Source organism: Teleopsis dalmanni, chromosome 2 (assembly GCF_002237135.1).
Source record: "Teleopsis dalmanni isolate 2A chromosome 2, ASM223713v2, whole genome shotgun sequence".
Taxonomy (NCBI): Eukaryota; Metazoa; Arthropoda; class Insecta; order Diptera; family Diopsidae; genus Teleopsis; species Teleopsis dalmanni.
In genome coordinates this window covers 100,434,544-100,462,154 of record NC_051847.1, presented here as the reverse complement: position 1 = coordinate 100,462,154, position 27,611 = coordinate 100,434,544, and the positions used below count along the sequence as shown (strand labels likewise).

At 29.2% G+C, this 27,611-nt stretch overlaps 1 protein-coding gene across 5 annotated transcripts in view; it reads right to left on the bottom strand.

Moving 5' to 3' along the window:
- LOC119684323 (protein pangolin, isoforms A/H/I/S) overlaps positions 1-27,611 on the bottom strand; it is a 75,538-nt gene that overhangs the window by 11,399 nt on the left and 36,528 nt on the right. For 3 of the 5 annotated variants that reach the window (XM_038098344.1, XM_038098342.1, XM_038098341.1), the window contains 6 exons: positions 24,821-24,932; positions 11,099-11,186; positions 10,951-11,034; positions 10,519-10,665; positions 1,939-2,131; positions 1,032-1,197 (listed from right to left, as the gene is read on the bottom strand). In XM_038098344.1, coding sequence (XP_037954272.1) covers positions 1,032-1,197; positions 1,939-2,131; positions 10,519-10,665; positions 10,951-11,034; positions 11,099-11,186; positions 24,821-24,932 — 790 coding nt within the window. The remainder of the gene's footprint in view (positions 1-1,031; positions 1,198-1,938; positions 2,132-10,518; positions 10,666-10,950; positions 11,035-11,098; positions 11,187-24,820; positions 24,933-27,611) is intronic. The other 2 variants (XM_038098345.1, XM_038098343.1) reach the window with 1 other exon arrangement.

Below are 27,611 nucleotides of genomic sequence, written 5' to 3'. Positions count from 1 at the left end.
GCTTGAAGTTGTATCAAATCTATTGAGTACTATCAAGCGCGGTAGTTAATATACTTAGGATCCATTATTACAGTCATATTAATTTTTTTTTTCTGAAGATCTTGTAATGAATTATAAATTTTATATTCTTAGATCATATTAGTCTTTATCAGTCATAAATGATCTTGGTTTTGATTTTGTGATATATGAAGATTTATTTTTTTGCGAAACATTTTGAACTTAAAATAAAAAAAATTTAAAATAGAAACAGTTGATTTTGGCATATCATATATATTTTTCGCATTTTATGTTTATTACTGCCAATCGCAACAAATGTTAACGATATTTTAAGATGACAGTTTAGAGACTGAAACTAAAAACTTTAATATGACATTGTCAAATGGACCTACGTATTTATTAAAAAAACAACAATCGGTCGAAATAATTTATATATTCATATTATATATTATCAAATATTGAAAGCGATATTGTTCTCTTTATCTCTTCATAAATAACAATAAAGCGACCTTTATCTCTTCATTTCTTTATAAATTACAATATATGACAATATCTGGATTCAGTTCCTTTTTGCTCAAGGGTTTATTATTTCGTTTGCTTGAGTATTCTATAATTTTAGCTAAGAAAGCAAAACTACATATAATAATTAGTGTTCAAAAAAATGAACTTTAAAAATTAATAATAAAAATTTCACCGTGAAGTTCCTTCTTGAAATTGAAGAAATTTCATATTGTTCAGAAATATATACAAAATCTATATAAAAAAGTATAAGTTCTTTTCTAAGTTTCAATCTGATTTGATTCTGATTTAAAAAAAATTTTTTTTTTTTGAATCGTTTAACTTTAAATGTTAAAACGAGTTAAATGTTAAAATGATTTAAACTAAAAAATCAAATAAAGCCAAAACGATTTATTAAATATGGAAAGAGAAGGAGGCTGTAAAATGTGTGTGTAGCGTGTTTTGTTAGTACATATATTATATTAACTTAAAGAAAATAAAAGCAACAAAATATTTATAAAAATTCTGTGCAATACCTCCCGAATCCGCGGGCGATCTGTCTTTTTTACGCTTTTTCTTTTTCGACACATAACCATAGTTGTCTCGTGCACTCCACCCTGGGTACAATTCCATATGCAACTGACGTTCTTGGCGCGCTTTTTCGTAGTATTTACTTTGCTCTTCTCGGGTCAGTTCATGCCACTACAAGAGGTTTTAAGCTTTGTAAAACGTTTTTCTAGTGTAACTCAAAAACTGATGATTTTATTTTATAAATTTGTTTACTTTAAAAGTAAAATAGTACGTACTATAGTAGTATGTACTATATGTGCTGTTTCAATTTAGGATTGATTTTAACGGTTCATGATATTAACTCCTAATATATTTAAACACAATATTCAATATATATGTTTTTAGTTTCATAGTTATTAGATAGGGTAAGAGCCGGTTGTTGCAGCTCTCACTAACGGTACTGCGGACGTACTTGAATTTGTTATGAGAACATAGGCATAGAGCCCATATAGTTCGTATAAGCGTAGATTTCTACATACAATATGGCAATATCCAATATGCATTCAAATAGGATAGGTAGGTAATGCTGGATATAGAATAATTTGTTTGAGTTGAAATTATCCGTGATAATATCAAAGTTTATTAAGAAACGCCCTCGATGCAGTTGGAACGTGTGTTTGGAGATCGGTTTGGAAAATGTTTTTTTCATTTTTAATGTTTTATTTTTAGTGTTTGTAAGAAGTTCTCAAAAAATGGAAGAAATACAATTTAATGGAAACAAGTAATTTTATGTCGTATGTATGTATATTCATTTAAAATTCAAATTATGTACACAACATATACAATGGATATGAAGTGATTAAAACTTAAAATCATAATTAAATAATAATTAATTATTATAATTATTTATTGTGCGCACAATGCGGTACTTACTCTTCTACCCAATATTTGATTTATAGCTGCAGATTCCTTGAGCGTGCACTCCGCAACGACTTTCGCGCGCATCTCCTTCATGTAAAGCATAAAAGCGTTCAGCGGTTTCTTGATGTGCGGCTTTTTTTTGTCGTCCGAACTGTCTTTGCATTCGTTGCTTTGTGAATTTGTGGAATTTTTGGTATCTAAGTTTCTAGAAATTATAGCAAAAGGAAAATAGTATTTAAATAAGATGTTGCGCCGTCCCATAACAAAAATACAAATTATAATACACAACAAATTATATTAATATTTCTTCGGTAATTAATTAATTCATAATTGAACACAAACTTTAAATCTTTAGGGAAGCATTACTAGGAAGACGCGATTTAGACTTGCGATGGAAGATTATGTTCTGCTGAGATCTAATAGTGCTTCAATTTAGCTATTCATTATTGTAAGATGAATAATGTAATAATAAAAAAATATTTTAAAATATAATATAAAAACAATTAAATAAATATTAAACAAGAAAACAGTTAGTGTTGGGATTGTTGTACTTTCAATACTCTTCACACGTATTCTCTCTCCTATTTACTAAAAAAACATTTTATCAGATAAATACATATATAAGAACGTCATTTTATAATATAAATCCTATGCAAAAATGTGCATATATAAGAATAGAAGCCTCTTTTCGGGAATAAGTGTGATCTGTTTGGACTCAAAAGACGATCTTGTGGGAAAGTTTAATCGATTAACTCTAAAACTGAACGACTAGTTTAGCTAACAAGAAACAGATGGGTTTTTCTAAATCTATTCGTGTTATTGTACTGATTGAAAGTGAAACATATATACTCAGATAGACTGCAACGTTTCTTTTACTGCGCGAAAAACATCTTTACAAACCAAATATCCATCTTATTCACAATAGTGTCAAGGATATTAAAAAATATTCGTTTCTGGAAATGTTTATAAATGCTCAAAAAATATGAACAGAGGATTTCTGTTGGGTTTGACTGATTAGGAATTGGGTCACAAAAACATGCACTTTCTTCCGTTTATGTATATAAAAAAACAAAATTGTAGGCGTATTTAAGAAAGAGAGGTGTACCAGCGTTTGACATGGAATAACGAAAAATATGTATATGATTATACTTGACTACTAGAGTTTGTTACTCTTTTGTCTATATTTTTCGTACTCATCCACGGATACACCACCTTAGTGTGAATACGCCTTAAATATACTTAACAGAAAATACAAAATGTAAGGTATTTACGTTTGCTTTAATTTTGATCCAATGCTTAAATCGAATGGCATATCACTAGGGCAAGAATTGCCTATTGCTGCAGCATTCATAACAACAGCAGCGGCGGTTAGAGCATTGAATTGAGCTTTAAAAATATCTGTGAACGTTCTACCGTGAAAAGCAGCAACAGTCGCTACTGCACTTGTTGCGGGCGCGGTTACTGTTGGGGACGACATTGTAGCTGGTGGCGGTGACTTTTCAGTTGAAGTGGTCACTGCATTTGATAATGATTTTGTTGTCGTAAGTATAGTTGCATTTGAAGAATACTTACTTTCGATATGTGTTGAGACATTAGATAAGGTTGGAATCGTAGCAGTACTACTGAATACATGGCTATTATATGGATTAATTTGACTTACTTTATTTACTAATGCTGACGTTGCATTTGATATTGCACTAGTAGATGAATCGGATGCTGTCATGGTAGCTGTCGTCGTATTGATACGTCGAGCAATATTTGATTTTCGTCGATGTTTGCTTGGGGTTGATGTTATCATTGACTCAACAATGCCATTGTTCTTAACAGTAGTGATGGGTGCACTTGAATTTGGTAAAATGTTTGTAGGAAGTCCTTTCTTGCTCTTTTTTAATGAAGAAAACAATTTGTTCTCTTTAATTTGGACTTTATTTTCATATATTTTATTTCCTACTGCATTCTGAACCGTTCCAATTGCTGATTTCAAAGCAATCACTGCTGCATCTGTATCTTTTATATTCCCTTGCGTAGTTAGAGCAGCGCATTCAAGTATTATTTCAGCAGCAGTTACAGAATGTTCCTTATCAATAAATTTAGGATGCCAAAAACAGTTCGGTGAGTTTCTTTCATATTTCATTTCCTTACATTCAGACTCAATACTTTTATTATTGTCATCATCAACAGAATGGCCAAAGGATTTAGTATCACTTACGAACTTTAATATGTTGTCTTCAATTTCTTTCAAAGAGCTATCTAAGTTAAGTGCTTCTCCATCAAAGTTCTTCGAAAACACTTTTTGTTGTACAAAACTATTTGACCTTGCATTTTCTGACTCTGAATTTTTCCCACTTTCGGAACTGCAAATACCAGTTGCTGATCTTACAGATAAAGGTGGGTACAATTTTAGTGCTGTTGCCATTGCTGCTGTGGCTACGGAACTTATGTTACAATGTGAAAACTGTTCCTTAGTTTGCTGCAGGCGTTGGATTGACCGCATATAATACAAATTAGCATTTTCACATTGCAATATTAGTTGCTTTATGTTTGCTATCATGTAATTAATGGAATCGTCATTTAAACATAAACCTTTTCTTACTGTATCAGTTAAATTATTAGAATCGTACGCAAATTTTGGCAGCTGAGCAGTTATTAAGAAGTCTTGAGTTAGATTAAGCAGTTTCTCCAGAAACAGTTTCGCTTGAAGCAAGGTGTTTACCTGATTTCTTAATAACAATAATACTGGATGGTTTTTTTCTGTGTCGGTACACGTAACTGGATTCGATAACATAATTTGAGGCAAGTGTCGAGCCTTATTACAAAGTGATTCAGTGGTAGGCAATTCTGGATTTTGGTTTTCATTATAAGTACTGTTAAAAATATTGTTGTTTTTATCATTTTCACCAATGGAATTATCTTCAACTTTCTGTTGTTGTTGCGAGTGTGTAGTGAATGTGTTGTCGTTAATGTGAAACGCGCTATCGGACAATGGTTCCGAATACGTGGTGGGGCTCAACAATTTTGCATACATCAACTGAGTTTTTAAAAATTGCTGCTGATTAAACTGTTGCTGATGGAACTGCATTTGTTGTTGTTGTTGATTATTTTGTTGTAAAAGAATTTGTTGAAAATCTATTTTCGGGCCTTGACCCTCTAATTCTGACAAATTTTCCGGTTGCTGCATTAAACTCGAAATTATAGGTTTATTTGAATGTAATTCATTAGGATACATAAGTATATTTGATAACATGTTTGTTGAGTTATTCAAACTGAATGGAAACAGATTACTCTTAAATATACGTGTATCTTCAGCATCACATTGAATATATCCACTTTGCTTTTCGACTACCGGTTCACATTCTTCTTCTTCCTTTCGTAGATCACATTTTTTTTCAACTTGTGAACTTTGATCAAACTTTTTCGAACTTTGATCGGTTTCACTTTTATCAATATATCTAACTCCTTGTTTATTTTTATGCAGATCACTGTTCAATTCGATGGCTTTGATAGATATATGTGAATTGTCCACAGAATTAATCTCTGTACTATTAAAGTGTGGTTTGTAATCTGAGCAAAAAGATTCGTTTGTCACATTTGATTCAACGGTTGTGGTTTTATTATCTTTTTGGACATTCATAATTATTTGACACGATTGGATTTTAAGTAATTAAACTCAAATTCTCTATGAAAACGTTAATTGTATTGATGTTGATGATGGATAGAAAAAGATGAGAGGGAAGAGTAGCACTGATCTTAATATTTTGTATGTTACCGATAATAAAATTTAAATCATTTTCATCACATTTTACTTATCACTATTAAAGATTTTTCTCTTAATTATGCAATTAAATTGACTAAAACTTTTGTTTATAAGATGTTTTGTCAATCTATTAAAGCCGTGAAAGTTTATAAACATAATCCAATGTGCGTCAACAAGTGAAATATTTTAATTTGATTCTTAATGGATACAATTTAGCTACCGATTATTTGGCGCTTCAAATGTTTACGCATATTATTTTGCACTTCGGCACTCATAAACTATGCATTATTAGATACATTTTAGAGTTAGTAAGTTCTTTGCGATTCAAGACAGTTTTAGAAGCATTCTGATCAAAAATTAGAGAACGATTATGTATAAAAAGCTAAACAGCTTACCATTAAAAAGACTGAATAGAATTTAGTATTTATTTACTTAATTTTAGTTTTTCTTCAAACTAGTTTTACAACAAAAATTATGCATTTCCACAGCATAGATTGGAACGAAATTTAAATCGAAAATTATCATTTGTAGATACAAATACAAAAACAATTGTTAACATTATTATACAGGCAGAAAACTTTTCAACATTTCCCTGTTGATTAAATTTATTTTTATGGTTGGAGTGTATAGCCTGCGCAATATTGCGCATATGAACCGAAGTGAAGTATCTCGTTGTTGTAGTAACCATTATTTTTTATTTTTTTTAAGTTGGCGTTCTTGAAGGAAATACTTGTCTTAGAATACAATAAGAAAAGTAAATTAAGGAGCAATGTCTTCCTTTAGAGAATCAAAATTAAGTTATTGACTTGGAGTTGATGAGTGCCCTGTCGTACATGCACACGTATTATAATGTTGCACTTGTAAGTCCTATTTCATGAATAGGAATTATGTGTATAATAATATTATTTTAGCAGTTATTAATATTTAGACTATTAAACTAACGTAATTTTCCATTTTGACGATTCACTCAATTGTGTTGAATGACATATTTAGAGTAACCCAGAACCAAATTTTAAAGCCAGCACTGTTTCTCTCTCTTATATTTTTCTCTTTCTCAATAGTGCATTTCACAACCTTTTAGTGTAGTTGTCTATCAATAGAATAGAAAGGATGCTGTAAAACGAAACTAAAATTTTCACAAATCTTTTAAAAAGCAACAATTTGACCTACAATTAACATGTATTAACGCTTAATAAACCATTTATTTTGCTCTTTGAAGGTTTTCTTACGAAAATACGCTAAGATATTGAAAACGCTTAACATATTTATTGTTATTAATATTATATTTATTTATTTCCCGAACTGTCCTATCATTTTCACTCTTTTTCGCTATTTTTGGCTTTTATTTATTTTAGTTATCACTAAAAGTCACTATTATTCATTTATTTACAATTATTAGATTGCGTTAACGCTTTTAGACTTTTTGCAACTCTTCGACTGGGGCAACATATGCACATACATACGTCTGAGAGTGTGCTTTAATGTTCGAAAGTAATTTATTAATTCGTTTCAATCAGCAGGCATTATTCCCGATTTTGTATTGAATTTGGCGTTAAAAGTTTATTACTCGACATTACTCTTCAATTCTGAATCTCTGAACCTCATAACAATACTGAAAAGGTGTCTTCAAAATTTTACACATTTTTAACTTATTTACACATTTTAAATAGAAAGAAAATAATTTATTTGCACTTCGTGTTTAACTCAATGCGGGGGCTAAATAATTAGTATGAACTGTTTATGTATTCATATTGTTTAACCGTACTTAATAAAATTGCCAGATTAAGTTCCACAACTCACCGAGTACTCAACAAGAAAGGAACTCAGTTTTTGATTTTTCTCAGAACGGCTCATGCGCATATCAGAGAAATTCTGGTGCCATCATTCCAAAACTGTTTGTGGTATATTAAGAATTTTGAAAAATAAATTTAAAAATTTTTTCTTTAAACTATCATTTATCACTGAAATTATGAGGTTTGAAAAATATAAGCATATGAAATTGAGAACTTCCTCAGAGTTTGGAATTATACAATCATAAACATTGTCCGAGAAATGTTTCTATATTTACAGTATCTTTCAAAATGTAATATTTACAGTTTAATATCAAGTCCACAATACGAACGTGGAACTATAGCGAGTACAACAAAACGTCTTCTGCTCAGTAACTCTCAGTATAAATACCAGTAAGCGTTTTATTTTATTTGGAGATATTATAAAAATTTTCTAATCTATGTTATTGTTAGCAATAACACAAATAACTTATCATAATGTATTTGGATGATTTCGATTTGTATTATACTAAGTTTGGATTAAATGCAAATGCAAATACAAATACTAGAGTTTTTCATACTAAACACTTACAATTTTTACTTCACTAATCGTATTATAAGAGCCACTACGGCAGGAAAAATTATTACCTACGAAAAAGTATACATAAAGCAAAAAAGCATAAAAAAAAACAACACAAGCTAAATCCGATCACGAAATACTTCGCACACTAAGAAATGCAATGCAAGTGCTCAATGTTGAAATCAGCTGATGTAAGATCTCTGCTATTTTCAAGTCAACAAATTAAAATTCATTTCGTTCTTACGTTTTCTCTTATTTTCACTTCGGGGCGAAAAATTAAATGCATTGTTTTCCCTAATGTTAGACGATTGCAGAGAAAGCAAGGATAAAATTCTTTGTACTTAAGTTCCAAGTATATATTACATACAATTAAATCAATTTCAGAAATTGCAGGAGAAAGCAATAATATGTAAAAATATTATTTAGTTTTTTCTTATCTCTTACATACGCGTACATATTTTTGTGTTTTCCTCCTACAAAAAAAACGAATATAAAATACTAAAATTAACGCATATTTTCAAAGACAAAATATCTTCGGAAGCGGTAAGTTACCATTTCGATACTTCTACGTAAGCTATTTGTAAGAGTTGGGGACTACAACCTAGTATGATCGAATGGTTTTAATCAACTGTCCATAAGACCAATATTATAATTATACAATTTCATAAGTATTAAAGTTCAGTGGCTGGTTTTAGTCAAATCTTTATACTGTCGATGCTTAACAAATTACAACTCAGTGCTGATTTCGATATCACTTAGATGCTGAAACTATTTTTTATGGAAGTCCAACGTTTTGATTTCTTCCCATCAAATATTGATCCTATCTAGTTGTCGGTAAGTCTCTCAGTAGAATTGAGTTTAACCATTTATACTAACAACTGTAATGTAGACAACTGGGCGGTAAAGTTTTATTTAAGCAGCTAGTCATTTGTAAAATTATAGCTGTTGGATGATCCACAACTTGCTTGGGTGTAGATAATATTATGTAGAAATATATTTATGCTATCAGACACTCCCTTCGCATCAAAATTCTTGAATTTAGTTCAACAACAGCTATTGATTGTAATAAATCTCTAAACGGAATGGAAACTAGCCTGAATAGCCCTATGGAATCATATTTGGAACATATCTAAGACAATTGCAATATGTCCAGATCTTATGGCATGGTCATAATTTATCGTGGTGTATTTATGTCCGAAGTATATTTTCGCAACTGTTTGCTTCATTTAATTCCTTTTTAATAGTTACAAATGTTAAAAAAATATTGTCCAATTGAACCTAACCTATTTCTCAAATTGTGAAATGGCTTAATCAAAAAAATTCTGTACTATTTTCTGTGCGCCACTGACTTACGACATGTTAATAATATTTATTATACAACACAAAAATTAGATATTTAATTATTTTTGAGTTAACATTGAAATTAATTTTAAAGTTATTTAAGAATAAGGAACTGAACTGCTAGGTCCTTTGCCCTAAAAAATTTTCTTTCGAGCCGCATTTGAATAATTAGAAAGTTACAATCAAATATAATTTTTTAACTAATAGCGCCATCTCACATACAAATGAGCAATTGCAGTAATTTAATAGTGAATTTATACTGTACATATATCAATAAAATTTATCAAATTGTGGTTGGTGTCATTGCTTTTACATAGAATCTGAAGTTCTATTGCGAATGTTTCATTCCATACACAGAGCAATGGTGAACAGCGACACCTAACAACGCGTAGCAAATGTTTTCTACATTAGTTGTACTACGTTGTACTAAAACTGAACTAAAAAATCTAAACTTGGACGCAATATGATGATTGCGTTAAGTTTTCTCAACTGAAGTATTAACATTTGTTCTTTTTTTTTGCTATTCAAGATTTTAATTTGAAATTTGAAATTATATTATATCTGCTTACATATAATTATTGTTTAACTAATTTTTTATGATTGCTTATTGTTATTGGTAGTTGTATAAAGCTTCAAAAATATACAAAAATATATACAGTTCCTACTTAAATTTTGAGATTTGGGTGTACTTTTTTTAATACGAAATTTAAACCTACTTCAGAAGGTTGGTTTTTTTTTATACATCGTTTTCTTAGTATTTGCATGCGAAATACGTGCGACCCAAAATAAAATAAACTTTTGCCTGCCTGTGCCTGTAATAGAAAAAGCTTTCCCACTTCACAAAAGGAAAGAAACGTAACCACCAAGACGACATGGTATAAGTGGAGCGCAGGCGTTATTAGAAAGAGAAACCTATAAGAAACTTACTCTTTTTTAATTTTATTCGCTTGAAAGCAAATATGGCGTATGTTAAAAAAACGAAAGCTGAGAATGATATAAAGGTTGATAATGTAACAAAAAGTTGAACTAAGAAACCACCGAATTAAAAAAAAAATAAATTTAATAGCCTAAATTTAATTCATTTGAATTAATGAAGGTATATTTACTCATAAATCATTTACTCATAAATTAATTTTGTTAGCACTTACCTCGAAAATCGATGATTCGTCGTCGAATCCTGGCCACAGTCCTGCTTTGGTCCAGGCGTTACGACAGCAGGATGCGAGTTAAGCACGTGATGAGGTGAACTATGAACTGAAGGCATCAAACTTGGCGAAAATCGAAACGGGAAATCACTGTTAAAGATATGCATTATTGATAATAATAACAAAACACACACAAGTAAAGTCAGTTTAAATCTGTGATTTAAGGATTTCAAATGAACTAATTATGTCTTTAGATCTCTTAACCCTTTTTTCTAATTTAAGCTCTTATAAAAAATTTCTATAAACATTAAGATTTATATATATAATTCGATTATAGTTATTTTTCAAAGGACTGGGGTTTTTTATATAATTCGACTAAATATTCAACATTTAATTTCCACAAATTTGTTTTTCAATTATTCCATTTCGAATTACCTTGGTATTGTCGTATTAATGGGTAACGAAGATGGATATGGGTTTCTAAAAGTCGATGCAGCGGAATACACCGATGGCGTGTGCCTAGAAATAAGTAATTAATTTAATCATTAATGTAACTAATATTGGATAGAATTAAGTTTCTTACCACGACGCTACTTGCGACATATCCGGACTCAGGATTGGGTAGGGATACTGACTTGAAGAAAATGGATAGATTGCCGGTCGCGTTAAACCTATAAAAAACAAAAAAAAAAATAACATAATTCATTTTGAAGATAATTCATTAAAATTAAAAATAGAATTTTATAATTCTAAAGTGTAGATATTTCAGAAATGAAGTAAATCAAATTTATGCGTTGCATACGTTACAAGAATTCATCTTTAGACAAATGCTAAAAAAATGTACTTAATTTTTTAGGTGCAAGAAAACAATCGATATCGATAACTATGGTTTGACAGCAAACTGTCTTTTCACTAATGTTTGGCAATTCATCATAAATCGTCTTACGCTAGAACAACGTTTTGAAATAGTAGATAACTATTTACTTTGAAAAAAATAAATCTATTCGCGAAGTTCATAGAGCACTTCGTCCATTTTACGGTGAACAACATAAAGGCTACGTCAAGAAACAAAATTGCCGTTTATGGAGCGAAAATAATGGAATCACCATTACATCCAGTAAAATTGACTGTTTGGTGCGGTTTACACGCTGGCGGCATCATTAGTCTTTATTTCGTTTGAAATGAGGAAGGAGCTGCTATTACGGTGAATGAAGAGCGTTATCACCCATACTTACTGAATTTTTGTTGCCAAAAATTAATTAGTTTAACAACAATGACATTTGGTTCGAACGGCCGTACAGACGGTGCAACTTGCCATCCAGCGCACTTATCAATCGATTTATTGCAAAATCAATTTGGTAACAACTTTATTTCTAGAAGTGGTGCTGTTAATTGCACCCTCGTTCGTGCGATTTAACACCTCTCGTTTACTTTTTATTTGGCTAAGTTAGGTGCACAATAGATCAAGCTGGTCGCAGTGCACAAAAGGTCTAAGCCTATGCAATAAGCCATTACCATGGGGCTATGTTAAGTAATTATCAGGTTAAGCTTATGCCGACAAACCAGCAACTCTTAAAGCATTGGAAGTCAATGTTTATGAAACCATTGGCGCTATAAGACCACATTTATTGCAAAAAATAGTCAAAAATTGGACTGATCGATTGGACCATGTAACTTATAGCCACGGCGGACATATCCCGAAAATCATATTCAAAAAATAAATGCCATCAAATTACCTATCAAATTATATTAAAAAAATTTCATTAATACCCGATAATAAACACCCGATATTATTTATATAATTTAAAATATCTTATTACTGGAAGTAGACTTTAACATCAGAGTTTTCATCACAAAAGCACTCGGCATTTATTTATCATTAACCTATACATTCAATTATTATTTGACCATAGCACACCCAGCTTGAATGCAGTATACACATATTATAAAGTTCGAAATTCCTCCTCTAATCCTTGCTTATACCATATATATGAATTCGTAGTAAACATTATTGTGTGTGTCATTCATTTCAATATAAATCATCTTAATGATTTTATTGTTTATTGTTTTTTGTTGATAAATAATAAAATAAACAATAAAATCATTAAACAAATTTAAAGTTTAATAACTCATCTTATTTTCAGAAGATATGAACCTCGTAGTTTACCATTGGAGTTTGTAGACAAGGTAGGACTGCTTTCACCATATCAGTGATATTATAAATTCTATTTCGATACAGAATGTTTCGAACTCGATCGTTTTTACTGCTTTTTAATACGACTTTATCATATGTATGTTATACGAGTGCTTAACTTCAATATTCCAATATTTATAAAAATTGTTGGTCTTCTCATATACTTAATACCATTAAAAGAATTCTTAACTTTTTGATTAACTGAGATCTTGATACTACAAGCGTTTCTTATGTTATGTAAAAACATAAAGATATATGGATTACTTTAAATCGACAATTTTTACAGAAACAATAAGGTATGTTCCCGCGATATAACATAGATTACTGTTGAATTTTTATTCTTTGAGTTCTTCTTATACTTCTTTTATCATATCATATGTAATTATTATTTTACAGGTTTTTAGCTACTATTCGTATAACTGAAGTTTCATATTTCGAAAGCCTACATTGTGTTTGCGTTCGTTTTCGATTTGTGTGAGTTGAGTTTTATAATTTGTTAGGAACTGTCACATTTGCTGTGAAAAATATTAAACCAATAAACAGATTTTATTACTAAGCTAGAGTACAGAAACTTAATATTGAACTCGAGGTTGCCCCTCGTTTTAATTTAGAAATTAAAAAGAAATGTTGTTCTTTTCTTAAATAATTAATTAAAACAATAATAGAGCTTAATCGATAGATTTTTATGAAGAAAATCTATTGTTCTGAAAATCAGAAAAGCTCAACATCATATAGGTATACGAGTACATGGCATTAAGTTTATACCGACCCGTGACTGACTTATTTAATTATTCTATGTTATGTATTTGGTTTGTGTGTACACAACCGCCCAAAGGGTTGAAAACAACAGTCGAAAACTTTTTAAAACCTGGGAACCAAAAACAAAATATATATGCGCATGGATGATTATAAGAGCAGAATTTTGAAAAACCTCCCCAAAAAAATGTCAATTCGTTGTCGTTGTTAGTGTCGTAGACGTTGCCGATATCGATGTCGATGTCGATGTCTTGTTGCCGTAATAATCAGCGCTGTTGTCGCATTTTAAAATATACTCCCTGCTTCAGCTTCAGCTTCATGTCATTAAAAAACAAAAATTTCAATTAAATGTAAAATTGCGAAATAGAATAAAGGAAAAATGGAAAAAAATTAAATCCCTATGTACACATGTACTTTAAATTTCGCTTGTGTATTTTTAATTTAGCCCTTCCTTGATATTTGGTATCGTTTACAGCTTACAGTTGAGCGTTTACACATATAAATAACAAATCGACTATACTATACTATACTATACTATACTCTCTTTTATAAAAAAGACAAAATCAATTGAGATTTCCTACTATTATTCCAATGACAGTTGAGGCATGCTGACGACGTTCGTCCTCCCTCCTTTACATAATAATATGCGTACTTAAACGCTTCACTGGGCTGATCATTTACAATAGATAAACAAATGTTCAAATATTTTGCTTTAATCATGTTTTTTTTAATATTTAGTTTCGATAAGAAGCAAAGCATCCGAGATTACATGATTAAAAAGTATGTACATATATGTTATGCCGAGATCAAAAAGAGATATAGGACGGACGGTCGCAATGCGATGAACTTGAATACACATCCACTATTTATTGAAAACCAGATATATATTTTTTACTATATTCATATTATTAAGCCGAATAGAATATGCGCTGAACAAGATCTATATGCCTAAATCAACCGGCAGAAGACTCCTTCAATTGAAGTTATGATAGAATTTATTATAAATGCTAACAATCCTCCTTAGCAATGCATTTTGAAGCGCAACAATCTCATTTCGTTGTTTAATTTCATACTTTCAAATTTAGTTCCAGTTGGTGATTTCTAACAAATATAATAAATCCATTATCCCACTGTTCGCATAATAAAATTTTTTTCTCGAAGCCGCAAAACTAAACTAAAACTCCCAAGCAACTCTTGACTTTCTCACCCCTTAAATGAAACACAAATAAATTATGAAATAATAATTCATATGATGCGATTTTTTCTTCCCCTAAGGTTCGGCTACACAACCAAATAAATGGCATGCACTTAAGAGTTGGTGCGGATTACATGGTATAATGATCGACAATGGAGTGTGCTGCATGTATAACAAATTATGATGCGGTAATTTGCACTATACCACTTAAAAATTAATACACACAAATAACCTTTTATATTTTGTTATTCAATAAACCACAGAACAAAGTCTGGTTCGCTTCAACTTTTTTTATTTTTTCATGCCGCTTTCACTAATTGCTGATGAATTAATTACGCATTTATTAAGTAATAGTGTTTCCGGTATAATCCTACAACTATTTTTTAAATATTTTGTTGGTTCATTGAAACATTTCTAAATATGGAATTTTTTTATATACAATAATTATAATTCCTATTTAATTATATATGGGCATATACCTATAAGGATGTAAACTGTAGATTCTGCGAAGAGAAGAAGAATCAGCCACATGTGTAGTTTAGAATGCCCTGCGCTAGTGCACAAACGGAATAGACTGCTGGGAATGTATATCCTTACGGAAAAGGCAATAAATCTCTGTTGAGTAGACTCTATAGTACTTTTTATTGACGCAACAGTGCCTAGAGACTTAGTCTAAACCCAGAAGGGGGCACAGCAGACCCGATTGTCGCAGTTCTACATCCCCTCTTATTATAAATATCTCCTCTCATTATATATATAAACTTATTATATATATCGGAATTGGTATTTTAAAGAATATTTCCAATAAATCTACATAATATCTGGATGCGAAATATCTTTCGACCTATGGTATGATATAGTTACGTGTAATGTAATTTGCGACACTTGTAAGAAATTATATATCTCCTTATCCTTATCTTCAAGTCGATGACACAAAATTTCGTAATCATGTGGCTGTAACGATCAGAATCAAGATCTAACTCCATTGTTAGACCGAATGGCAAATCGTGCAATGACTTCTCGTGCATATAATAGTAGTTCGTTATTTACTTGTTGATTTTACTGCCCTAGATTGAAGAAAACGATTCCAATTATGGAAGAAAATTCGATGTGAAAAATCGAATGTTTCAACAAGCAGATTGTATGTAATAAATGGAATTGAGTAAGAGTTTTTGTGGTAAATTTTCACGCCATATAATGTCAAAGAGAATGTCCTTTTTGATTTAAAACGATGAAATGGATGGATTCTCATAAACTTGAGTTAAACTTTAGTTCATGGTACATGATACAGTGACAGTGACTGTATCATGTGAATGTAAATTTTTTGTAAAAATATTGTCCACCTAATAATATAAGTAAATTTGGTAAAGGACATGAGTTTTAATGCAATTAAACCGCACAGTGCTCACTTGAAAACTTGAACTTAAGCCCAACACTTTTATTCACATTTTTGAAATTTGTTCAAAAATTTGTCAACATTTGTTGAACGCAACATTAACCTCACACTAACGAGAGTTCACTGTATTTCTCATTTTAATTTATTTCAATTAAAATTTAATTTGTTTTTCGAACATCACTCCTATAATACCCTAACAAGTTATTGTCAATAATACAATATTGAACATTTTGTGAAAGAATTTATAATAAAATTTATATATATGTTTCGAAAAAATACATATCTAGATTATATATTGATGTAGATCAGCAAATTGACTTGTCGTGCACTGATTTAAATAGCATTAGGGTTCGATTCTACACACCTTTGCAAGAAGTAATAAAATAAAGTTTAGATACAGTAAGACCCCGCTTAACGCTGTTTCATTTAACGCTCGTTTAACGTTTTGGTTTAGCGCTCTTTTATTTCAACCCGAACATTTAAGCAGATGTTTGAACAAACAGACGGAGAGAGAAGCAATCAATAAGAGAATTTTTGAAAAACTAAAATATCATGAATGCTATAAAAAAACAGAAACCTTTTTTGGAATGAGATAACAGAAAGATCTTTGAAAGGAATATGGAAGAACATTTGGTCAGATTTAAGTAAGAGCGAAGACATTGTACGCTCTGTCGATATCGATGAAATAGTGGAATTCACGAAACAAACCGGTTTAGATGAGGTAAATCTGGAAAACATCGAAGAAATAGTTCAAGAAACAGCAGCTTGTCTTTCTAATGATGAGCTCAAGGAATTCACTAAGCAAGAAGAAAACAGAAATATTGATAGTTGTGATTTCGAGGAAGAACAAAAAAAAACTTTCGATGAAGTTTGTAAAAAGGAGTTTGAGCTCTACAACTGAAATTATGGACCAATTTGTTGAAAATGAGTCAAATTTTGACGGGAGTTCACAAACAAGGCGGGGTCTTATAGATGCTTTATCCACTTATCAACAAATTCTAAGAAAACGCTAAAGGAAAACGCAAACTACTCTAGATGCCATTTTGACAAAAAGGCGGAAAACTGGAAACACAAAATAGACCTAATGATCTGACTGACTTAGAATTTTATTTGTTTTTATATATATTCGATTACATTGTTTTTGTTTTTGTAAGAAATAAATATTTGGTTTTCTTATTATTAAAAACAATATAATTATTAAATTCAATAGCTAAGCAATTTTCCATCAATCTTCCCCTAACCCCATTATTTACATGTTAATATAGCCTCGTTTAGCGCTGTTTCTATTTTGATGGAGCGCATCCTATGCATTAGGCGGGGTCTTACTATATATATATTTATAGGAATAAATAATTTTTTCAAACTTTTATAAATGCATCATAACTGGATTCATTTTGTGAAAGCTAAAAATATGAGAACAAAATTTTAGTAACTAGAAGTAAATCCAGCCAAGAACTTTGAAAAAAATTAAATACATTTTGCACTGTCCAAATTCCACGCGTATCGCTAATTCAAAGCTTAAACTTATATATAGAAATCATCATCAAGATTATTAGTAGATAATTTAAATAAATTTTTAATTAAATAAATTACTCAATGTCAATGTTGTCAATAAGCTTTATTTAAATGCATTATTTTACGGATTAAAATGAAACTATAAATACTAGTCATAATTATCTGAAGAAATTACGTGTACTTCTATTTGGCAGGTCTTATGAAAGACCCTCTTATCTATGTAAAAACAGCAAGAAATTCAATTTTACCTAAAAATTTGAAATTTCAGAAGCTGTAGTATCGTTCTTTTTCATTTTTTTTTTTTGTAAATCTCATTTCGCAGACTCGTTTCCTTTTTTCATCTTAATTCTGAACAAATATTTCCAATTCCTGCTCTGGAATTGAATTCATGTCAAATAAACGCTGTTTAAAATTAAATAACAAGTGGAATATCACACACTTCCACTTTATGATAATTAATTTTGAAATAAAATTGACAAATGAATTTTAGAAAATATATAATTCTAGGCCTCTTCTTTGACGGTTTCAAAATTCAAAATTATTAAATATTTCATTATTATTGTATAAAATGCCAAGAAAGTGGAACCCGATTAAGGTTTTTTTACAAAGACTGAAAGAATAGCAAAATAACACTTTTAAAGCAAAAGCTTTAACTTCTTTTCTTTAACTGCTTTTGTATAAATTTATTATGTTCAGGCATAGTATAATAATTAGTAAAGAAAATCTGTGAAGTATAACATTTCAATGAAGCCATATTTTAATTTACGAGGCGAGGCGTACAAAAACACTTCGACCTCAAATTCAAAAGTGCAGGTAACTTATTGTATTATGCATTTTCTTTAGCCAAAGAACATTAACAGTTCACAGAAATATGTTAACATCCGTGTTGGTATATATTCAATTTAGAGATCGGTGAACATGAGAGCGGCCTAATAAGCGATCTTTCAAACTATTCCTTTTATGTGTTATTCATGTACGATTATAACATTTGATATAGCAATACTATGTTACAGAGAAACATGTGGTCTGCTGTCAAGAGGAGAAAATAATTTGGTAAACGTATTTTCATTATTTTCTAACTGCACTTTTGCTATTTACGAAATTCAGTTCTTTCAATATTATCACTCTTTAGAAATCGCTTTATTGTCTTAATGGTCTAAGTTTTTTACTTACTAGATCCAATTGTTCTAGTAATTTGTTCAATTCAATTTATGTTACGAATCAAATTTCGCATAATCGACATATATAAATAGATCTTCTTAAATAAACGGGTCATCAATACCCGGAACTATTCATTTGAAAGTCTCGGAAAAGCATTACAGTATATGGTCTTAAAGACAGCTGTTACCATCAGTATTTAAATATGCAAAACTGTTTATTTTAGCATTTGTTTTATTGTTTTTTTTATAAAATTTGTTTTTTTTACATGTTTTTTGTTTTAAAATATTTAATACAATGTTCTTCTTCTATGCCTTAATTCTTTTAAAGCCAACCTTTAAAGTTTTTTCTTTTAAACATATTTTTGCGGCTGAGGCAAATACTTAGAAACTTTTGAAGAATTATTGCTGTTGCACATATATTCGGTTTTTTTTTCAATTTTTACACGGTTTTTATTTGAGACTTTTATGCTTGATTCTATAACCCTTTTTCCTTCTACACATCCAGGTCTCTGGAAATAACGGGTAAAACCTTATAAATAGAGGTCTTAAAGAGACGAATTGGTTTAAGACAAACTAATTTCCTGTCTATGAATAAATTTTTTTTTATATTTATTTATAATTACATCTGCCTCAAAGGAAAAGGTAATGAGTCATTGGAAGAATTTTAGTATAAAAGATTGTCTAGGAATAAATAGATAAACATTATTGTCCTAGACGTCTTTCCATAAATCTCTCTTCCCTCTCGAAAAAAATATTTTTCGAATAATTTTCAAAATCATATTGTAATAAAAAAAAATCGTTTAAACCGTGCTGTGGTTAAATGAACAAATACCTGTGGATAATGAATAATGGTAAGTGATCTCAGTAAGTAATGGTGAGTTAAGGTTCGTCATATTCATATAGATCTTTCTGATGTAATGAAATTATAAGAAAATTTAAATATTATTGATATTAATATAAAATCAGTCTTATTGTGGCATGTATATTTACAGAGGGTGTATTTTTAACTCATTACAATCAGCTTTAGTTCAAAATGTGTAAAATGTAGTAAAAAAAAGTTAGCTTTGATTTTATTGAGATTAAATTATTAGTATTAAGAAATGTTATACATAAAGTTTATGCGTTTACTTGGGAAAAAATATAGAACGGGTAAAGTTTTTATATTAGAGTTTCACTCTAAACATTAGTTATTAAAATACTAAAACAGCTTGAATTAAAATAATCTGATCTGAGCCTCTAATAAGCAAAGTGAACTTATTTTCATGCATACAAATTATGCATTAATTGTGCATAAAATACATATCTTTCAACAAGGGAGACAAAAATTTAAAAACAATTTATTATTTTAGTGGTTGGTTTATGGTATATGAAAAACGTAATGAGCAAAGGTTGTAAATTTGTAGCATTTTGCCCTTGGATATGTTCAAATGACACGTGACAGAACAATGTTTTGTTCTTTGAAATATTCAAAGGAAAAACGACATGAATTCAAAAAATTTATTTTTAAACATTAAAAAAAATATACACAGAATTTCTATATTCATACTAATCATACGATGCATAAATAAATGAAATAAGATGTTCGTTTCCTTACAGATTTTTTCTTTAGTAAAAATATATTCAAAACAAGAATTAATTTAATGAGTGGATTAAAACCAACAATAGTTTGGATTGCATAAAACAATTTGTTTAAAACTGCATAAACTAGTTTATTTTGAATAATTTTCGGAAATAAATGAATATTTTCAGGCATATATCAGAAATAGTTTTGTCTAGTTTTTGTATTTCAGATTTACTAACTAAAAAATTCTTCTTGGGTTCAGTGGCAACGACAACCATGGCCCATGGTTATCTAGTACAACTCCAATGCTCTTTAGTTGGTTTTGACATATATGGCGCACGATTATGATGACTCATTACTACAAGAATCTATCACACTTCTGATAACAGAGGCAAACAACAAAAAGATTCATTCCATCATCGGTGCTGATGCCAATGCACATCAAGAAATGTGGGAAAGAAACGATACCAATGAGCGAGGTGAGTCTCTGTTTGGTTTTATTCTTGCATGTAACTTGGTAATTGCTAAAGCATAAGGGAAATTGTCTAACTGGTCCATAACACAAGTCTGTTATTAACGCCGCCTGCGAACCTTTCGAACTTCGGAATATATTCGAGTATATTCAAACCTTTATGGTGGAACTTAACAATTGCAGATATAAAACTTGCAAAAAAGTATCTAATTGAGCTAAAAGTGCAAGATACTGGGCGTCATATCAAGAAAAGCAAAAGAAATTCAAATATACTAAGGTGGGCTAAAAAATAATCTTGTAGCGACTTCTGTGGCAATATAAAAACCTCTACTGAGACTACTCAAAATTATCGACTCTTTCCATAAGGCCGTCCGACAGCATTCAGACTCGTAAATCCTTCACTTTTAATCCAACACTTTTTGCCGCATCGCAGCATGCTTACACCAGAGGAAAGCCTGTCTAAACAACACTCCATATACTTATTTCACAAATTAACAAACAAATGCATCGCCTTCAGTGGATATGTTATAACGTGCCACTTTTCTTGGCTTTACTGATATCTAAGCTTAGATATAAGTTTGAAAAAATTTGTTGAGGCAGTACTCGAAACCAAGATTATCACCTTCGGTATTAGAAGTATTCAATCTCGAAGAATAGTTTGTTGTGGTACTCCACAGCGCAATGTTTACTATAATGGTCTTAGGATCTCACTTCGACTATCGAACATTAAAGTGTTTTTCAGGTAGTAGTAGTGGCGATTCACTAAGCAGCGAAATGAATGCTTTGCACCAAAATCCCTAATGTTAATATTGTAATCTTCTCAGACATATATGCTGTTATCAATTCTTTAGTAAGCGCTACAACTATATCTTTACCAGTTCCAGAACGCTGGACTTCTCTGAAAATGAGTGATGACACTTGCAAATTTTAGTAACAAATGTTTTCCTTGGAACATGACAACATGTTCCAATGGAAAATAATCAAGAAATGGAAAATAATCAATTTGCCTAAAACCTCCTAGATTATATACTTACATATACATTGTGCTGTTTTTTTTAGTTAAAGTTGAGCTTATTTTCAACTTTTTTGTGTTTAGTTTTAGTTAAATCCGTTTTTTTAAATTTATCGTGGTTTCTTTTTCAATTTGCCTAAAACCTCCTAGATTATATACTTACATATACATTGTGCTGTTTTTTTTAGTTAAAGTTGAGCTTATTTTCAACTTTTTTGTGTTTAGTTTTAGTTAAATCCGTTTTTTTAAATTTATCGTGGTTTCTTTAATTTATGTTTTCAATTTTTATTTTTACTTCATTTTATTATTTATTTATTTAACTTTAATTAGCCTTTCTTAATCGAATATATATTTTATTATATCTAAAAAAATCTTGTATTATATCTAAAAAAATAATATAGAATGAACGGATCTAACAATGTGTTTCATTATTTGTACTTTATTTGCAAACTAATTTTTAGACGATCTTCTATTTTAAAGTGAATTAATTACAAAGAGAACATTTTAACATTCTGTATTTCAACATTATTAAACCTTTTTGTGGATTATAGTCACCTCCGAAATTCAAGAAACTTAAAAACGAAACACTATTTATTTAACATTAAACATGATAAATAAAAGTTGGTGTGATTTTTATATTCGAATACACTTCGATCTAAATATTGTTTTCCGCAACAATGATCGAAAAATTTTTAATAGAAGCTTGAACCAATATAATTGCCGAACCTATTTAGTTAACAAAATTTAATGGAATAAAAATTTGTTTATTTGAAATATAGAATTTTATTGTTGTGTAGACTTTTATTTGACATACTGTAACTCCATAAAACTTCAAAATTGATCTCCTTAGCTAACAGTTTTTGATTAGAAGCTTACTTAGAACAGCCTTTCCCTTACATGGGAAGTCGTGAAGGACGTGGTGGAATATATATAAATCTTTAAGATTATATATTCTAAGAATATCATATCTGTCATATCATATCTTTCACAACTGTATCTACAATCTTAGAACTTATGCTAAAAAACTTTAAAGTTCATAAAACTCTTTATACTGGCTCAAACACGACAAATATTATAAGTTATGTTTATAAGGCTTACAAGGTGATGATATATTGACCCGATGATATATGCTTTAATAATGCAGCCACTTAATATATTCATGGAAATCAAGAAGCCTGTTATATGCCAGGATGTAGTCTACTACAGACTACACATCTATTACATGCTCGAAATAGATGTGTCAACAGAATGTAAGTTAACAGCATCATATGTGAGGACTTTAACAACCACATTGACATAAGAAATACTTAAAATGTGAGACAAATATTAATTTTTATATTCTTCAAATATCATCAAAATTTGATGCTCATCACCAAAAGAAGTTGTCATGTTCATGAGATCATATCTTCAGATTTTAATAACTGCTTTATAAGATTTTGTAGTTGTTTACTCTTACATTTTATATAAATAAAATTTATATATTATATGCATATTTATTAAATATACATAGATATTAACATCACAACAAATTATAGTAATGCACTTTAAGAGGAAAATATATTATAAAAATATCTCTATAAATTTATCTGAGAGATATTTTTATTTTTTTTTTAATTTGATTTGAATTTTTTTCTGTCTGATTAGTTCAATTTTTAAAGACATGGTACAAACAAGCGCTCCCAAATAAGTTAAAAAATACAAATATGCAAAACAGAATACAAATGTTCAATTTTACTTTTTTACTCTCTATTCTTGCTTCTTATCTTACCCTTATTGTGTCATTTTGCTGCTCGAATATTGAATATAAAGTAGCAAACTTAATTCAGCAATTCTATAAGATAAAAAATATCGGTAACATTCCGTTTGTTTTCAAAATTATTTAATAGAACTTAGATTATAGAAAGTTATAGAATATAATTTTTGTCATTAAATTGACAAAAATTGTCATTAAATAAAATTAACAGGACTAACCAACTAGTCAACTATAGTTATTCACTTATTTTGTTTACCCATGATCTAGTGTCAGTCCTCAAACTCGTAAAGTGAAACAATGCATTTGTAAAAATAGACAAAATATCTCGAAAACTAAAATCGATATGGACCATACCATATGAAACGCATACAAAAGAAATCTTACACCATAATGAAATCATGTTCAATCGAATCTTGAATAATTTATGTTTACTTTCTAGTAAAGTAAAATATTCTTTGCTTTTCGTATACACGGGTTATGGTTACTGAGGAAAAGCTTTCTGACTAGTAATAAAATAATATCCATAATATTTTCATTAAGTATTTTGGTTAAAGATGGGCAAAATATACATCTAACTGATCCACTCTGTGATAATCCAATTTAAAATTCAGGAAAATTATTTTTTAGAGAATTTTTGAAGCACTTTGCAAACAAATTCTGATAAAACTACTCGAAATATTTGGATGAAATAAAAAAATAAAACAAATTAATAAAATTTTGTTACCCATATTTGATAAATAGGTATATGATATTTCTACACCAATTGCAACTTGAAAGGTCGATAACTAGAAAATAGATTAGCTCACTCTATTGACACATAGAGTAATGAAAAAAAACGCTTATAGTATTAAAATTTTCTAAAAATTCGTCATGAGGTCGCGTTCCTCGGATTTTTAAAAAAATGAGGTTTTCATCAAAACCTAAGGTTTTTGGAATTAATTTAAAACCCGTTTCTCGTAGAACAAACTTTGTGTATAAAAAATTAAGGTTTAAAAGTCTTTTGAAAGATATTCTGATAAATCCTTAAAATGAGAGTTCTTCAACTGATCAATAAGTTCTTATACGGTTTAAATACAAACAAGGTTTTACCTAACAAGAAAAAACAAACAAAAAATTCGATGAGAGCATTTTTTGGTTTTGTGTTCGGGTCAACTTTATTTTGATACCTAGCATATTAGTTCATATTATAAACAGAACTTTCCTTATATACAACTTTTCCATTTCTTAAGAAACATATCTATATATATATTTTTTTTTCATAAATCTATAATCTTATATTTGTAAATCATACCCATAGCTTTTGGATCCAGTTGATAAGGAGGTATGCCACAATGCGCAGGAGGAGGCGTTGTTAGAGGATCTCCGTTGTGACAAAAAAAAGGAGGTAACCCAATTTTGTTTGCCTGAAATAAAATAAATATTATTTATTTAATGGAATAATACATAAATTTTTAAAAATACTTTTTGTAGCAAATGTGATATTTTTATTTCAAAATGTAATAACATATTTTTATTAATTTTATAGCAGTATATGGTAAGCGAAATTTAACCGATATATTAAATTTCGTTTGAATGGCTAAAGATCTAGCGATAAAAGCAAAGATTCAAACACGTTTTAATAACTTGAAATATCAACAATATATAAATTATTTAATTACACATATATTACAAGGGTTACAATATAAAATGTCATATATATAAAAATAAATAAATGTTCAATAAATATTTAAACTTAAATATATATATATTTTAATTTTTATGTATTATATTTTATATAAAAAAAATTTTATACACGAAAAACAAACAAAATTTAAGCTGATATACGAAAGCTGAGCTCAGTAGCACATCTTTCATTTCGGCTTTCGAAAGACAGAAAAGAGCTTTTCAGACGGCTGCTAGAATACAAAACATCTTTCAAAATATTTTTGACTGCGGTATGGTGAAAGATAGCTGCCAGAATTGCCCTGTAAATTTTGTCAGTATAGTTTGGAAATTATCAGTAAGGAATAAAAAGTAATTATTATAAATATTAAAAATTTTGAAAAGCTTTAAAGAATTGGTAGCTAAAAGAAATAGTTATTTAAAAAACGTGATTGAAAAAAGTAGAAAAGTGTAAAAGCGTTTTATAATACACACAAAATTACACAAATGGTTTAGAGTTTTGAAAAAGAAGATAAAAAATCAGTAAAGATAATGATCAAGATAAATATTGCAAGATCTATAGAATACAATACAATATACAATAGATACAACATTCAACCACAAAATAATAGTAGGGGATGATAGAGTAGAAACAGGACTAATTTATTTAACATGAAATAAATGAAATGAATTAAAAGAAATGGAAAAGCTGCTCAAAATCAAATACTAATAAGAAGCAATCAACAATTAAAGGATATTCTAACGTAGACGACTGCAAAGTAAATAAATGTGAATATATGTTTTTTTTCCTATTGAAATGTTTAATGGATTTCATACATACTTTAAGATTTAAAGAAACGCTTAGAATGCAAGTAATCACAAAAAAGTATAAAACTTTAACTAAGATTTTACTGCAGGTATAAAAAGAAAGGAATTTTACCAGTATACATTTAATTAAAATTAAAACAAAACGGAAAGATAATCCACCAGAGTAACAAATTTCCTTGAATAATTTTAATAAACCATTGTAGTATTGGAGGCTATGTTTAGTTTAGACGAAAGCTGGATACATATACACTTATTTCTGTACTTAAAAAAGTGAATATATCTCTAAGATGTGAAAAAGATGTTGGAATTAATTAATTCTTGTTTTCGAGTGAGTACTGTATTTGAATCACATGTATATTTGATAGGTGAATCAATAATTTTCATTTTCCATTACATTTTAAAACAACTTAACCTCAGTTCTTTTACCCATCATTAAACTTTTAAAGAACCTAAAAAGTGTCTATAACATTACGCGAACTATAAAGAGGATTTTCCCAATAACTCCGTAAAAACTATAACATCAATTTTTTAAAACAATATTAGCTGTTTAATTTCAATTCTAAAAAATATTATTAAAATGAAAATAAAAATTTGTAATCTTTACAATTAGACTACAACGGTATTTATTGAAAACTCAAATTATGTCAAATTAATCAATTTAGAAAAAACTTTATTTCTAAAAATACAGTTTTCAAAACAAAAAATTATTTATATAGCCGTAGTTAACTTATTTGAGCAAATAGAAAAATTTTTAACTAAATTAAACATTTAAAAAAACCACAAAATAATTTATATAAATATAATATATAAATAAAAATAAATACACTAGCTTGCAATTAACAAATGCATATAGCCTTAAAGTACTTAAAGTACTTATAAAAATTTATAAATCGTATAATTCTAAAATTCCAATATACTTTAAGATGAAATCCTGAAACCATAACAATGACTTACGGTGTTATATCGTACAAACAAGAAGATCGAATCTTTCCAATGCTTTTCAAACTTTCCTGAAAGTTTTACAAAAATATTTCCATCTCTCTTAAACAAAAAATTCATATTAATATACGAAGAGATTGTATAATAAATACTCGACATACACGAGTTCACCGAATCTAGAACACAATCGAATAATATATGTCTCACATCATAAGATATGGAATGCTAAATTGCTTAAGAAATTGAATCAAGGGTAAATGTTAACTTATTCAAAAATTTATCACTGATGATGTAAAATAAAGAGGAGCAGTAGGACTAGTGTTTTATTTCTCATATTTTATACAAATGCAGCAGAGTCAAGTAAACTTATAATGTTTGGAAAACAGTGCCTAAATTATTAACTTAATTACCACCTACTACAAATGCATTCATATTTGGTCAAAGACTAGCAAATTAAATAAAATACATCGAAATCAAACTTTCAATTTGATTTTATCAACAAAAACGTTTACTTTCATTGTCTTTTAAAGTTTCTATTTAAGTTTTTATAAATTTCTAGATTTTATATATTTTTTAAATAATCTTTTATAAAAAAAGGGTTTTTCAGTAATGTATTGATACAGAAAAGAAATTCGGGATCTACCTTTAAAGAAAGTTCATGGTATAGTAGTGCA